The sequence below is a fragment of the Amia ocellicauda genome, chromosome 21 (assembly GCF_036373705.1).
Source record: "Amia ocellicauda isolate fAmiCal2 chromosome 21, fAmiCal2.hap1, whole genome shotgun sequence".
Lineage (NCBI taxonomy): Eukaryota > Metazoa > Chordata > Actinopteri > Amiiformes > Amiidae > Amia > Amia ocellicauda.
Window position 1 is genome coordinate 20,264,840 of NC_089870.1, and position 15,619 is coordinate 20,280,458.

A 15,619-nucleotide genomic window follows, 5' to 3' on the forward strand; every position below is an offset into this window, starting at 1 on the left:
CCTACATTTTACTGAAGTTTGCCATGGTTCTACTGCAGCAAGACTTTTCAAGGGGGTGAGGGAGGTTAGAGGCCATGCGAGGTGCAAATAGAAATAGAAGGAGGCGCCGTCACGATGCCGAAAGGAGCAGCGCAGCACCAGGGCGTGCCGAGGCCAGGGGCATGCTGGGAAATGGCAGCTGAGAGATGCGACTCGGGGCTGTTGATTCAAAGCATCGCACGAGGCTCAGCCCAAGAATCGGAGCACCCAGCCGAGCAGAGAGAATCTCTTGGTGTCACCCCTGAGCTGCAGACGCAGTGTCAGGCTCAGAGCACTCGGGGACACCGGGGAAGAGTAGAGAGGGAACAGGAAAGGGGAAGTGTCTGCAGGAACAAACACACACCCCCCTCCAAAACAAATCTAATTTAAAACGCAGCCCTTTCAAGCTCAGCACACAATACATGTCACCAGCAGTTCAGAACACGTCTGATTTCAACATCCTCACCTCCAGGGACTCTGGGGTGGGTGTGTTAGACCGCTGGACACCGACACCCTGACCTTTAAATTGCACACCTGGCCAGATGTGCACCCCAACTGTAATCCTTCTCTCTGAGTTCATGTCTGCTCTCTTCTTAGTTTTTTATGTCAGCTAAAGAGCAGGAGTCCAGCGCTGCCATAAAGCAGGTCACGATTTGCCCGAAGGCGGAAAAACAAACCAGCCCTCCAACCAAGAAATACTAAAGAGTCACATGACGCACAAAGACACAACACGTCTTTAGGGGCTTAGAATTGCATTTCAAAATGGGCGTTGGAAAAAAGACAACAAAAACATAATTCAAATCCTTACTGCTGTCCTCTTCTCTGCCTTTCTACACTAACCTGCGATCAGACTCGACACACAGGTTGACAGAGGGCTGTAGCCGCCTGTAGGGATCTACTTCACCCCCGTCTAGGTGTTCCTGGACCGCAGGGCTGATACCCGAGGAACCGTAACCCTCTTCCCTGACGCGTTCGGCACTTCGGAGCCACCAACACTCGATGCGGAAAACCAGATACACTGAAGTCTGCCATGAATATTTCAGCTGCTGTAAATCGACACAGAGACGGAGGAGCTGAAGGAGATCGAGGCCCGTGTGTGTCACAGGCACAACGTCAGACACACAACGGCCAGGTCTTATTACACGGCCCTGGGAGGAGTTACAGTGGTGTAAGGCAATAGCAGAGACTGTGTATCACACTCACACACACACACACACACATACAGGCAGGCAGGTGTGTATCAGTCAGTCAGTCATTAAAGTGTTATAGAGGACAGTGGTGTGTTGGAGGGGACAGGGGGTACCATATTTTTACCATATTATGCCATGTGTCACAGTCTAATCTTAGCCCTTGGCAAGCCTGCGGTCCAGATGTAAACCCGCCGCGGTTGCTGCAGGAGTTTGCAGATTTGGCCCCGGTGGCGACACATCTGGAAAACCCCTCCCACCAGCTGAGCTCGGCACCCAGTGTGGAAAACGGCAAACATCTGCCCGTTCCAAATAAGACTAGTTATTATTAGCCGAGCCCCAGTGCCCACAGCCCCCACAGAGACCTGGACCCATCCTGTATTTCCTGGGTGGGGGGTTTTAATCCCTAATGGATCTGGTTGAACACAAAACTACCAAAGAAATTGTTTACAACAGTTCAAGAGTTTGTCCCCAATATGTGGAGAAATCTCTCTTGTGCAAATTTTATTATGCAGGCCAACAGTTAATGATTCTGGACAATCAATCCACTAACATGGGCAACAGAAGGCAGATTAAACCAACGCGATGAACAAAAATAAACAATCAGAGACCAAAATCAACAGAGAGAGAGAGAGAGAGAGAGAGACAGGCGCTCTGTTTACAAGTTCTCTTAAATATTACAAAAACAAAATTCAGTCATTATAAGTGCAACCAGTACAGAATGAGCAGACCTTGTTAATAATTAAAGACAAAACACACGTTAAGTTGGAATGCACAACGGACCCATAAGTACTGATACATTATCATTTTTCTAAAACACATTCTACAGTTCATCCCGGGAGGCGGCCGGGGCCGAGCGTTGCGAAGCCAGGGAAGCAGCCCGGGGCCTCCAGCACTCCCGGACATAGACGCCGTCGCTTTTTTGTGTGGCGTTTGTTCTTTTACAGTAAAGGCACTGGGGTGTCAAGAGCAGAGAGGCTGAACGCGCCTCTGAACGACGGGGGTGAGAGTCCGTTTTTTTTTTTTTTTTTTTTGGTCAATGTTACACTCCCAGACTCTCGAGTGGTCAAGTCACCGTCCCACTGGACAGTTTCGTTGAGTCTATTTCTTAATTTCAGAAGCAGTTAACACACGGTTGAACCGCACACAGTATGTACAAGGAGAGACACACAGAGAGAGACAAGAGACACACACAGACACAGAGACACAGCGCATCACGACACCGAGGACCTGCGGGGTTTTCATCCCGGCGGGGCTGCAGGGTGCCAGACAAACCCACAATGGACTCGTTTTGGTGCTTTGTTTTCTTTGTTTCCACCCCGCCCGGGCCCACTGTGTCTCCTGTGTTTTCCCGGCAGCGATGACGCACACCGAGAATCCACACAAGCCTCGGAAACCCAAGCCGCTCGTCCTCAGACGTGACACAATACACTTAATTACACCTTAACAACACGGGGGCCCACCGGAGAGGGGGAAGACACACACACGTACACATGACATGACAGAGACGTAAAGAAAGGGGAAAAAAAACTAGAAAAACAACCTCGCACACAAAGCAAGCCTAGTCTCGGTCAGTGTGTTCTCTGAGCGTCAGCCCCTCTCCCCTTCCAGCGCAGCGCAGGACAGTGCAATTCGGTACATCCGGGGAGTAGGGGGGGGCACTCAGAGAACCACCACACAGACCCAGACCCGCCGGCGGGACAGAGTGGTTAGAGTCGACTACAATCGGATTCGAGGACAGCGATCTTCCTTGTGCAAAGGAAAGTTTCCAGAGCGTCAAAAATAAAATAAAACAATCATAAAAATAATAATTATAATCTTGTTATTTGCTATATTGACGTGTATAATTTATGTACCGCATCCACAGCAGCTTTGAGCGGTGGTTCTGGAAGAGAGATAGAGTCACATAAACCAGTAAACCATCACGGCCAGGGGTCTTGCTGCCAAAGTCTCCTGCCAGGCCTGTGAGAGTGTCCAGTAGCACAGGAAGTTGTCCCCCCTCCCCCCCAGGCAAAGGCCATGACGTCCCGGGTCAGTCGGGGGTCTTGGCACACGAGACGTCCCAGCTGTCCTACACCTCCCCCTTCCTGAGCGGCCCCTGTCCGGTCTCTATATCCCGGGAGCGCAGACAGCTCCATCCACAGGAAGTGCAGGCGTGCGGCCCAGGCGGCTCTCGGCCCAGACAGGAAGCCACCGGCCGCCCGGCCCGCCCTGGTCACGCACGGGGGAAGCAGGGGGAATAGGCGAGCGGCTGCCAGAACACCCAGCGCCGACACCTTCGAGACCTGGGGGGGGCTACTGGGAATCGTGAGAGATTAATCTAACGCCACTGGCCACGACTGCCTGAACAAAATGGCTTCTCTCCTATCAGTCTGTGTACATCTCTCTAGAATCTTGCGATTGAATCTTGCGATTAGACCCTATAAAGATTCCTTTTCTATTTTTGTACTTTTTGGTTCTTCCCCCGCCAACAGCAAACTGAAACAGTCGAACGAGGCAGCCCTTTAGAGGTGTGGGGGGGAGGGTAACTATAAAATAACATGCCGAGGACCCCCCTCAACCCCGCACCCTGATGCTCTCCCTCTTCCCTGGGGGGCTTCCTGTGCCCGACTGACCGCTGCCCCTTTCGAACCACAGAGAGAAAAAAACGTCAACGGCCAGTGAGCGTCTCGTATCATTGGCAGGGTAGCCGATGCGGCCCCCCAAGCTGCACGGGGGTCCGTGTCCCGCCGGTTCGGTCAGCCATCAGAAATTCAGTTGGCGACTCAGATTTCATGACGACAAGAATAAAAATAATAGTCATTAAAAAATTTAAAACATGAAAAAATTATAACATAAAATGACAATAAAATTAAAATAAACAGGCACCCGAATCCGGTCAGTGATTGGCCCGTCGGGGGTGAAGTTCCGGTTCTCTGGCGCAGCAGTCACGGAAGAAGGAGGGAGGGAGGGACAGACGGACGAGTGTCGGGCACAGAGTGGAAGGCCGGGACCGGGGTGGGGGGGGGTGTCAGAACAGGTTGAGGTAGGTGAAGAGCGCGGGCACGAGGAAGAGCGCGTTGAAGCCCACGGTGCCGTAGACGATGTAGCGGTACGGCAGCTCCACCTCCATGCGCTGGCGGGCCAGGCGCACGTCCTGGCACGGCACGTTGAACAGCCGGCAGGCCAGCGGGATGGTCAGCGCCTTCATGACAGCGCGGGTGGCCAGCAGCACCGCCACGCCCAGCACGAAGCGCAGCCCCGCCATGCCCACCAGGGCAGCGCTCAGGGGCGGCGGGGTGAAGGGCAGCTGCGACGGCGGCGCGTCGGGCATCAGGCCCAGCAGGTAGTTGAGGTGCGAGGCGCAGGCCACGCCGGCCCCGGTGCCCAGGATCTGCGCCGTGTCGCCCCGGGAGGTGCTCCAGGTGTCCAGGGTGAAGGAGAACAGCCCCATGCCCAGGTGCAGGCTGATGATGATGAGCGGTGCGTAGCGGAAGGTCAGGTTGAAGCGGTCGATCATGTCCAACGCTGGCTGGAAGGCCACCAGGATCACGATGCTGTACAGGAAGCCCACGATGACGTCCTGCAGGAGAGCACAGGGCAGCACGGGTCAACATGGGGCAGCACAGGGCAACAAACAGGACAGGGAAGCAGAGCACAGAAGACACACACTCACACAAGGAAAAACACGTTCACACACACACACACACACAGCAACACAGAGCAGACGCGCACACACACGGACAGTAACACAAGCCCTCTGACTCTCATTCTCACGCACTCTCTCGCTCACACACCCAAAACCGCAGCGGATTTGACCGTCTGATGCTCTGTTCAAAGCACCTGGCTAACGATCTACATTTGCGTCGCTATGCTGCAGTGGCCGCGGCTCAGAGAGACACTAACCGCGGAAAACCCCTCCAACCAAAAACATTCAAATCCCGCCCCACACACAACAGAGGCAAATGCTTTTCCATGAGCTCTGACAGATTATACAGATTATCTGACGCAAGCTGCCTGCTGGTGGTTTAGCCAGAGGGGCCTAAAATCCACCGTGAGTAATATCTACACCTGTCTTTCTTCCTATCTCTCTTTCCATGTGTGTTAAAGAACATAAAACCATAAGAACGCAACAAGAGTCGCAAAGGAAAGCGATCTATGGGTCTCAGCTGCTTGTAGGACCCTGGGGTGTGAAACAGTGCCTCCTGTCCTCGGTCTCAGAAGCACCATCTACTCATGTCCGCTCGTGTCCCCTGAGCTGAAAAGCGTTCACAGCCACATGTAACTAGATTTAATTCCTCAGTTCAGATATGTTTTTAATCAGTAGACAATATTGCATCCTCAAACAGGTTGTCACAGTAAAGAACACGCTACAGATTTAGTATAATAAATAAATACAAGACCCTACCGAGTCTGTGGGGCCTACAGAGCCTTGTCAACCGCTCCTCTCACACACACACACCTACCCCCCTGCAAGAAATTATAAAACTCCAGTAGAAAATCCCTAAAGTTCAGGGCATGAGAGAGGACTGGAGCAGCAGGCAAATGCCCTGCCAGGTGCCGCCGCACGCACAGCTATTAGGCAAACGCTTTCCTCCACGCCGGCCGGCTGCCCAGAGCCAGGAGCCGCGACTGGGCGCGTCTGGTTTCCTGTCCTACTTTCTGAGCGAGTATTGGCAATTTAAATGAAACTGATTTTAAACACGCTCTACTCTAACCGACTAACTGAGACCGGAACAGCACAGCTGTTTAGGTTCACCTAAAAGCATTGCTCCTTATTGGCTTTACTTCACTCTGTTCCCCTCACAGATGAACCCTGGCCGACGGCTGAGGAGCCAGAGTGTGACGGAGGCCCGTTACCTCACAGCGGCTCAGCAGGTACCACTTACAGCAAAGGCACTGCAATGCATGCTGGGCTACCGTCGAGTCATTTACCCCAACTGTGCAGTAGTGCAGTACGTTCACTCGAAGGACAGTGTCTTTCTTTTGACATAAAAAGAAAAAACACTAAACAAAAACATTTACTCAACCAGGCGATTACACAACCAACAGCTCTGAGACCGAGTGGCACAAAGTGCCCATCCTCCTACAGGCTTTGTTTGCGGACGTGACGCAATACAGACGCTCAATCACGGAGCTCCTGAACTCCGGCAGCGTCGTGTGAACAAGGTCACCCCCCCGGGGGCTGCCTGGTGTGGATGTGCGGTTTTGTTTCCATACAAATAGGAAACCCGTCTCTGGGAGGAATAACAATGGAAAAACGCAAAGGAAGCTCTACAGTCCGTCCCCAGGGCTGATTCATTGGGCCCCCGGCTTGAACTCGACCCCCGAGGGGCCTCTGCCCTGAGATAAGACGGACGCCGAGAACAACAACGACTGCAGAATCCAGTTCTCCTTCCCCAGTGGGAGCGGGGGGGGGGGGGGGCACTCACGCTTCCTCCCCTGTGACGGGAAACACAGCCATCCTGGGCCCCCCCACCCCGAGCATAGCACAGGGCCTCCCAGTCCCAGTGCATGGTGTACGAGGTGTCACCGGCTTGGTGATTGAGAGCCCACGGGGGGGAAATGGGCAGCGGGGTTTGGCACGATCACATGCTGGGGCGGGTGGGGCCACAACACAGGGACACGAGAGCCATTCAGCCAAGGGAGGGAAGAGGAACTAAATCACGCACTGAGGGACAGACGCCGGGGCACCTGCCACTGTTTATCAACAGGCTTGAAGAGATAGATGGAAAGATAGTAGGATGGATAGACAAACACAGACAGATAAAAGAGGCAACGAAAACAGCAACAGAGGAATACAGAGGAGGGAGGCATATGGTGTGCATTTCCAGACTCAACCGTTCAAACACACATCGATCATTGAGAGAGAGAGAGAGAGCGAGAGAGAGAGAGAGAGGGAGCCCTCCCAGCCTGTTTCCTGCTTTAGCGCAAATCTTGCTCTCAGCCAGAAAGTCTCCTTCAAATGCCCTTCCTGCTGCAGAAATAATCGGTTCCCGGCGCTGCCCGACACATCGCTCCATTCCTCCAGAGACGCGCCTGGCAGCGATTGTTCCGAGGGCCACGTCAGCGGGCGGCCCGTTGGTGGAGACTGACTCACGCCCGCCACAGCCGAGAGCAGAACCGGCGACACTTCTTCTGAGCTGATCGGTGCGGGAGGGAGGGAGACGTTTCTATAATGAATGAATCGAGATCAGATGCACCGCCCCTAGCCGCCCCCTCTACCCCCTCCAAGGGGACGGTTCTGAAACCCTCACCGCATTGGCACTGAGCTGGCGGCCCAGAGGTGCCGTTACATCGCTACACATCCCCAAGAGGATTATCCCCCCCACTCCGTGTCAGCCCACTTGTGCTAATGTGCTAATGCGGTTTAATGCAGCATGTCGTGTCTACATTACGCAGAAGACATCGAATGGTAGAAAACAGTCTTATTTCTTGCTCTCTTTTTTCCCCCTCTCCTCTGCTCTTCCCAGCGCCAAGCCCCCCTGGGTCCACTGCGGAGACTAGGAGATCCAGACCCTTCAGAACCGAACCCAGCGAGGGGCACGAGCAGGCCATTCAGAGACACAGCAGTCTTCCGGTTTAGATTTTTTTCAACACTGTTCCTTTAAAAGCAGAAATAATAATAATCACAGCCTTTGCACTTGTCATATCATCTGCTCAGGTCAAGTACATAATTGGCAAATTTATCTTTATTGGGGTCAATCGGTGCCGGGGCGATTCGCACACAAATAAGATCAGAGTTCACTCGCCGAGATCACCGAGTTCACCAATCAGAACATCACGACTCTACGGCACTGACAGAGGAGAGAGAGAGGGGGAGAAAAGTGTTCACCTGCGCAGGTAAACGTCCACCGGAGATCACAAGGTGCCGAAGCAGTGAGACACCGGGGCGGGGCAGTTAAACAAAGTCTACAAGGGCCCGTGTTTGCCGAGCGATCTACCGCCAGATAACGTGAAAGCAGCCGAGAGAGCGCCGGCACTGCACAAAGCCATGGCCTTGTCACTTCCCCTCCTTTACTACTCCGGTATCACCCGGCTCAAGGACAGAACTTCTTCCTGCCTACAGCCCAGGAGTCAAGGTCAATTGCAAACCACCCCATGTCCCCTGACACACAGGGGATTTTTCAACACAGAACATAGTGGTTTTATTTGATGTTATCTATACTCTTTGACTTGATTTCCCAGAAGTCCAGAGACGGTTGTGATGCTCGCCTGGCTGACACAGCTGTGCAGGCGTTCGCGTCAGGGACTGCCCTGCCATTGTTGTCGGGGAACTCTTAATGCGTTTCACAGATGAGGAAGCCCTAGACAGGAAGCTGCGTGCCTCCCGGGTCTCACACTGAGGGACGCGCTGCCACCGAGGATGGTCCGTCAATGCCGTGCCCTTCGAGACCGATCGGGAGTCTACAGGCGTCCAGGACAGTCAACGGGAGACACTTCAGCACACAAATAAACAGTTTCCTCTCACCAGAATGGAGTGCATGCCCATGTAGATCCTGCTGATGCATACCAGAGTGCACCAGCTCAGCGCCGCCACCAGGCCCAGCATGAAGGGGTACTGCAGGGAGGAGAGAGGAGGAGAGAGAGAGAGAAAGAGAGAGGGGAGACATGGTTATTAGTGTGAAATTTTGGAGACGACACCTCAATCCGTGTGCCGCTCTGATGGAAGCACGGGCTCCTTATCTTGTGATGCACAATTACAGTCCTGCGTCAAGAAGTCCCACCAATTGGCCAGCGACCAATTCACACCTCAGGCCAACGGCCAAGCTGACGCACTCACTCTGACCTTCACTAGATTCACACATCACCCAGAGTGCAAACCAGATGCCTGCCGCCCATGAAAAACTATTACCTGAGCAATTGTCAGCCCCCAGACAACGTAAAATTAAATTGTCTGTGTCTGAGGAAATTGTCTGAGGACTCAGAATGCCTCCAGGACCTGAGTAGAGTGAACAGGAAGAATCCTCGGATGCAATTAAATGAGAATGCTGCTCGGCAGTGAAATAATTCATAAATAAATTAAAGTTGTTGACCACAACGGAAAATATCGACTGGAGCAGCCAGGGAACATCTCGGCAGCAAAGCCTGTGGAGCCAGACCGACACACTCAGATCACATGTCAGGTGTTGAAGTCTGTCAGGGCCTTTTCTGATTCCCACAGTGGCAGCAGGGACACACGCACTCGGGACACAATTGGAAATTGGGCTTCAAGGCATTCAAGACAGAAAACAGGAGACACTTCTTCACACAGAGAGGCGTCACAATCTGAACAAACTCCCCAGCGATGTGTCTGAAGAGACAATTTGGGAACATTCAAAAACAGACTGGATAGGATCCTCGATCACTTAGTTATTAGTGGACACCAAACGAGCACGATGGGGCGAATGGCCTCCTCTCGCTTTTAAACTCTCTTATGTTCTTCTTATTTTCTTATGTTCTTATTGTGTGTGCATGTACTGTAAATCCTACACACGTAAGCACTCGTACACACACACATACAGCAGACGTGCGCTGGCTCAAGTGAACAAATATTTCTCGGGAATCAAACACGAGCCCCTTGGTTGGAAAGCACCCCCCTCCCTCCCAGACCGGCTGCAGAGCCGTGCTGACGACGGCAGCGATTTCACACCACAGCGCTCGGTTAATGAACGCTGGCGAGAGCACAACCGGCTCCCTCTCACATCACATTTGTCACCACCTGGCCGACCCAGGGTCCATTGCGTGGGGGGCGAGATAAGCCCGGGACGCTGATAGCGCGAGCCCCGAGCAGCCTGATAGGGGCAATCCCGGCTCGGGGACAAGGGCCGGGGAAGTTGGAGGGAGCAGAAGCGGCCGACGTGTGTCCGCCACGCTCTGCCACGCTGTCGGCCGCGGGGGTTACAGTCAGCGCATTATCCGACAACAGAATGAAATAAACAGATAAACAAATCACTTCGGAGTCGGATTCCCGTTCGGTCCGAGCGTCAGAACTGGAATCGACTCGATCTAGTATAGTCCGTGTTTGACGACACACAGAGGGAGTACCGGTCGGACCACAGACTATCTCCTCCCACAGGTTTTGTTCTATTCATACCAAACATCCCATTACACTCTTGTGCAATACCTCTATCCACTTCCTATAAATAAATATCATCCTCTCGGCATGCTGGTGCTGCACAGAGATTTCCCAGCAGGCACTTGTGCTTGCCGTGGTTAAAGTCAAAACATGGAAGTTATAGGCATTATTGTTTTAGGAACATCTTGTAGTGGCCTTCTATGACCTGCTCAAAGAGACGGATCATTACCCTACATAGTATCAGACCGTAACCTACAAACGCTGCTAATACAACTACAGACCCACACAGTATAAACAGCACTAACCTACCTACTATTACACAGCCGCTACACGATCACTGATGCTTACTACTCCGAACCGAACTGCTCAGCCCAGCCTGAGATGCCAACCTGCACACACCATAAAAAATGATCTATTCAATAAGACATTAGCCAAAGTACCGTATCACATACACACACAGAAGTGTTTTCAGATGCTCAAAACTCAAGTTCAAATTACAATTTCTTTGTCAACACCAGATTTAAATTAGAGGAATATTGGTGTCAATCCCTGTTCAAGTCGGAGCTGATATAAAGGGTGGGGGTGGCTTTTTAAATGTGATTTTATTTTGCTCCCTGATTGTTGCACCCTGACAGCATTCCTCCGGTGTGCAGGACTGTGGTTTGCAGTGAGCAGCCATGGAAGGATCTCGCCTCCCGGCAGCAGCACGCCCCGGCTTGCCTGCTCTGTCCGGCGGGTAGACACCGAGACTCAGGTGGGCCCTTTTCGGCTTCTCCTCCCTGGGCACGAGGCAGGGTAAACCTCTCTCTAAATTGACAGAAGTGCAAGAGCCATGCGGTCCATGAGCTCGGAGGAAAAGGGTTTCCAAGAAAACGGGGAGGAGGGAGGGAGGTATCAGTCCCTCTCTCTCTCTCTCCCTCCCTCTCTCGCTCACTCCTTTATTTGGAATTCTTCCTAAAGACCACTTGACTGCTGCGCTGCGGCACAATCCTACTGTACACAAGACGGAGAGGGGGAAGAGAGGGAGGGAGAGAGAGACGTAATGAGGACAGAGCCATGACTCACACACCCAACCCCGTGACGGAGGATCACACACAGACGCAACGCACCCAATAACACCCACTAAGCCGGAGCACGGGGAGAGAAAACACACACACACACCACCCCGACAGCACCGCGAGAAAGACTGACACAAACAGACTCCGTTGTTGTGGTTGTCTGAATGTCACAGTGAAATACCAGAGCTGGGAGTGGGGGGAGAGCAGAGTGGAGGTCGTGTGTGGAAGTGAATATTATTTATTATCGCTGTGCTTGACAGACAGAGTCTAACGCAGGGGAACTCGCCACAGCAGGAGGACAGAAAGGCGCTATAAAGGCCCCGCCCCCACCTGCCCCTTCGCTCTCCAACGAGCGAAACGCCAACCTTCCACACCTCACCTCACAGGCGATTAAGTCCACGTCATTAAATATATCCCTTAATCACACACAGAGGTAATTACTGACCGTGGCGCGGTAATCTCCAGTCGGCTGAAGCTAAAGCTTAAACCCGTGCAAAACGTGGTAAGAAGAAAATCCCTGTGACTTTCACCATACTGATGCCTGCCGTCCCGGGATTTTCCCCTTTTCTTTTTCCCCTTTTCCTCCACAAAGCAGCCTGGCCCCTGTGGCTCCGTTCCTGCAGGGTGGGGATGCTGGGAACCAGACCCAGAACCCCCCCGTCGCTTCGGGCCTCACAAGCTGTGCTTCTCTTTCAGAGATAAAAACTTGGAAGTGCCCCTTAGCTTTTGATTCCCCATACCGCCCCCCACCATCACTCCAGCTGGAGTTCTGGTTACAGCAGCGCCGAGCACAACACACACTCACTCACGACTCGCCTGTTAGGGGCATTTTCCCATCAACACGCAACATCTGTAACCAATTACCAAGTAAGGAGGGAGAGGGGGAGAGAGAGGGAGGGAGAGAAATAAAGAGAGAGAGAGGGAGCCCTGGATTCGTGCTCAGGCCTGCATTCCAAATCTCCATCCCCCCCTCCACTCGGACGCAGAGAGGGGAAGCCGTCCGAAAGGCAGAGGGCGTAAACGATGCCGTAACGCTTAGATTAGGGTACAGCGCTTTAGATTAGGGTGCAGCATTTGCGTCCAGACATGCGAGACTCCCCGAAACACATCTGCAACGTGTCGATAGCATGATGGCAGATCTGCCTACGATCACGTCTGTGGTATGAACACACCGGCTCAGTTAGGTTTGCGCTCAGGGATTCGGTGTGAACAGTTCGGTCCTCGTGCCCGTTTATAAACGGCCTTTTGTGTAGCTTAAGCTCAAAGGCCGCCAACACGTCTTTGCTGACCCTCACTGTACTCGGGGAGAGCGCCGATTACACAGATTTGTCTGGCATGACTAACCTGGCTGCTATGTGGAAATAATGACAACAAAGGGAGAGGGCCACAGAAACGGAGCAGACAATGAAAATATACTGGTGAAACGGGAACATGCATATTCGCAAAGACAAGAACAGGACATTTAATACCCAGATCCTATAAGTGTTGTTCCTCAAACTTGTGTAGAAGTGTAGGGGTGTGTGTGTGGGTGTGTGTGGGTGGGGGGGGTGGAGTGCTTAGTTCTGCTAGTCTGTCGCAGTGCTTGTACTTCTGCGAATTGGGAAACACTGATTCTTCGGGAGCGTGCAAAGCAAGAAGGGAAGCAAATTGCTTACACAACACAACAGCCTTCCAGTTCCTGCCTCGAGTTTACGCGCGTCTTTCTGCCATGAAGTAATACATTAAAACCAGCAGGTCACCAGGCAGAGTTTCATTTCCTCTTGTGTTGTGCAAGGCTGGAGGAAGCTGCAGACTCAGGCAGGCATGATGGAGCGACACCGCAGCACCGCAAAGGGGGCCACGTTGCTTCCTCAAACGCATTCCCAACAGGGTCAGATAACAAGCTCGGGAGATAAGGATGGATTGCATAACCTGCTGATCAGGTGAAGGGTAACACGCCGGGGTCTGCTGTTGGTACACGGGCCCTGTCTACACTCCACCGTTTCCAGAGACGCCCCAGAGTTGCTGGTGGGGCGCTCCGACACCGGGTAAGGCGGTGCAAAATCAATGCGCCAACCTGGTCTGACTGCATAGCAGTCCGCGCAGCTGCCTGCCGAGCTGCTTTCCACAACACTGTGATACCCTCCCGTGGAAGAGGCCGTCGCACAGTCGCGCTGCTGCACCGGCTTTACCGAGGGGGATGGGGGGCTTCTCCTGCACCCCTGACCCCGATCTGTGCCTGTGTGTGCGCCTCAGGTAAACGCAGGAGGCAGGTGCTGTAGGTCAGACTCCTGTCCTTGAGCACTAGCGGTGCCTGCAGTCTGCTCACCACGTCACACGGTCCCACACCGGCTCCCTGTGCACATCGTGTTGGGGGGGGGATCTCCCACAGTCCCTCACAGACACCCAGACGGCAGCTCTGCATGCACACGATAGTGGCACTGACTTCGCCTTTAAACTACATGCAGGGGCACCATGTCAGACTGACCCACAGGTGTATTTGGAAGACCTCCAGCTGATGTCACACACTGCCTGTGCATGACAATACCAGCATGGCAGTTATAAGTAGACTGCAGTTTCCCTCACGTCACATTCAGAGATATTTAGAGAGAGAAACAGATAGACAGATAAACAGGTTTACCTCCCACCGCCCGTAGGTCAGGAGGAACAGCGAGAAGGGGATGGCCGTGCCGGACATGGCGTGCGTGGAGGGCATGCTGTACTCCGAGTTGTAGAACATCTCCACCTTGACCACGGGCGGGGAGCTGGGCCGGGAGCGGCGCACCACGTCCTTGGTGCACTGGCCCAGGTACATGACCCACACCCACACCAGGATCAGCCGCCGGCTCACGTAGGCGTCCACGTTCCAGATGAAGAAGGGGAAGAAGGTGATGTAGAAGAGCTCGTTGCCCAGCTCGGTGCCGAAGGTGAACAGGTAGAAGAGGAACTTGTTCCGGATGACGAACTCCTGGCCGGCCTCGTCGGTCAGAGAGTTACGCCGCCGCGCCGTGCTCTTGCTCTGGCCGTTGGCGCGGTCCTTGGCGGCCGCTCGGTTCCCCTCCGGAGCAGCGTCTCCCCCCACGCCGGCTGCCGCTGCCTGGCGCCCGGCAAGGGGCGCGCCGAGCCTCGCCTCCTCCCCGGCCCCGGCGGCGCCGTTGCGGAGGCCGTTTCTGCAGCTGTCGTCGCGCTTGCCGTTATTCGCAGGTGCGGCGCCCTTCCTCGGCCGGGGCCCGTCGCATCCCCCGTCCCCGCTGCCCCGCTCACAGGGGTGCGGGCTGTGCCGCTCCGGCTCCCCAGCCTCCGGGAAGGTGCCCTGCACCCCGCAGAGCTGCTGAAACCGAGCCACCTTGTACGGGTCCTGCAGGTATTCCAGCAGCTGCAGGAAGCCGGTGTTCGCGTCGGTGGCCATGTTTACAGCGCCCGCCGTGTGGCCCGCATGCAGGCGCGGGGAGAGCAGTGCCTCGGCTCGGAGCACGACACCCGGGTCACTGCGGCGCTCGCTCAGCCTAGCTAGCCGGTCCGGGGCTGCGTTAGCGCTGGACAGACATGGGGCCGCAGCTCAGCCACTCGAACCCAAACCGCTCGGCGCCGGGCTCTTCCGGGTCCGGGAGTCTCGAGAGCCAAGCCCGGGCAGTCGCGAGCGCAGTCCGGTCGGCGGTGGAGTGAATCAGCGGCGCTGCAGACTCATCCCTCTCTCTTTCTCTCTCTCTCTCTCTCTCTCTGTCTCTCTATCCCTCTATCCGGTCACTGACAGCAGGCTTGTGACTGGGGCGCACGCTGGCAGGGACGCGCACGCAAGAGGAGACGTGCCCTGTACCGGAGACGCGCTGTGTGGGAGAGAGAGAGAGAGAGAGAGAGAGAGAGAGAGGGGGAGTGAGAGTGAGAGAGAGAGAGAGAGAGAGAGAGAGAGAGGGGGAGTGAGGGAGGGTTTGCTCTGTGCAGTCAGTCATGAAACAACACGTGTTCTGTATTGTTTTTTTTCTCTTGTGGAGACACACACACTAAAATCAATTTCCACAGACGTGTGTTTCCCTGAGAACATATTTTATTCTGTGGTCCGCCATTTGATTCCATTGCTGTTATGAATTAAATCACGGATGAAGACTCATCTTTTTAGTCCAGTCACTGTAAGCCAGTGTGCCATGTTTTGTCCAAAGTGTAGAATTGAGCACAAGGGCAGTGATGTTCAGACTGTACAATGCACTAGTTAGAGCTCATCTGGATACTGTGGACAGTTCTGGGCTCCACACTTCAAGAAAGATATCGCTGCTCTAGAGGCAGTTCAGAGGAGAGCAACCAGACTTATTCCAGGTCTGAAGGGAATGTCCTACTGAGAAACT

At 53.9% G+C, this 15,619-nt stretch overlaps 1 protein-coding gene across 1 annotated transcript; it reads right to left on the minus strand.

Annotated features, from left to right (window-relative positions):
- Positions 1 to 1,648: 1,648 nt before the first annotated feature.
- On the minus strand, positions 1,649 to 15,129 carry sgpp1b (sphingosine-1-phosphate phosphatase 1b). The gene is made up of 3 exons (XM_066695002.1): positions 13,921 to 15,129; positions 8,656 to 8,745; positions 1,649 to 4,767 (listed from the first exon to the last, which is right to left on the minus strand). Exons 1-3 carry the CDS (start codon positions 14,686 to 14,688, stop codon positions 4,216 to 4,218), a joined length of 1,410 nt encoding a protein of 469 aa, XP_066551099.1. The 5' UTR covers positions 14,689 to 15,129; the 3' UTR covers positions 1,649 to 4,215.
- Positions 15,130 to 15,619: the final 490 nt, after the last annotated feature.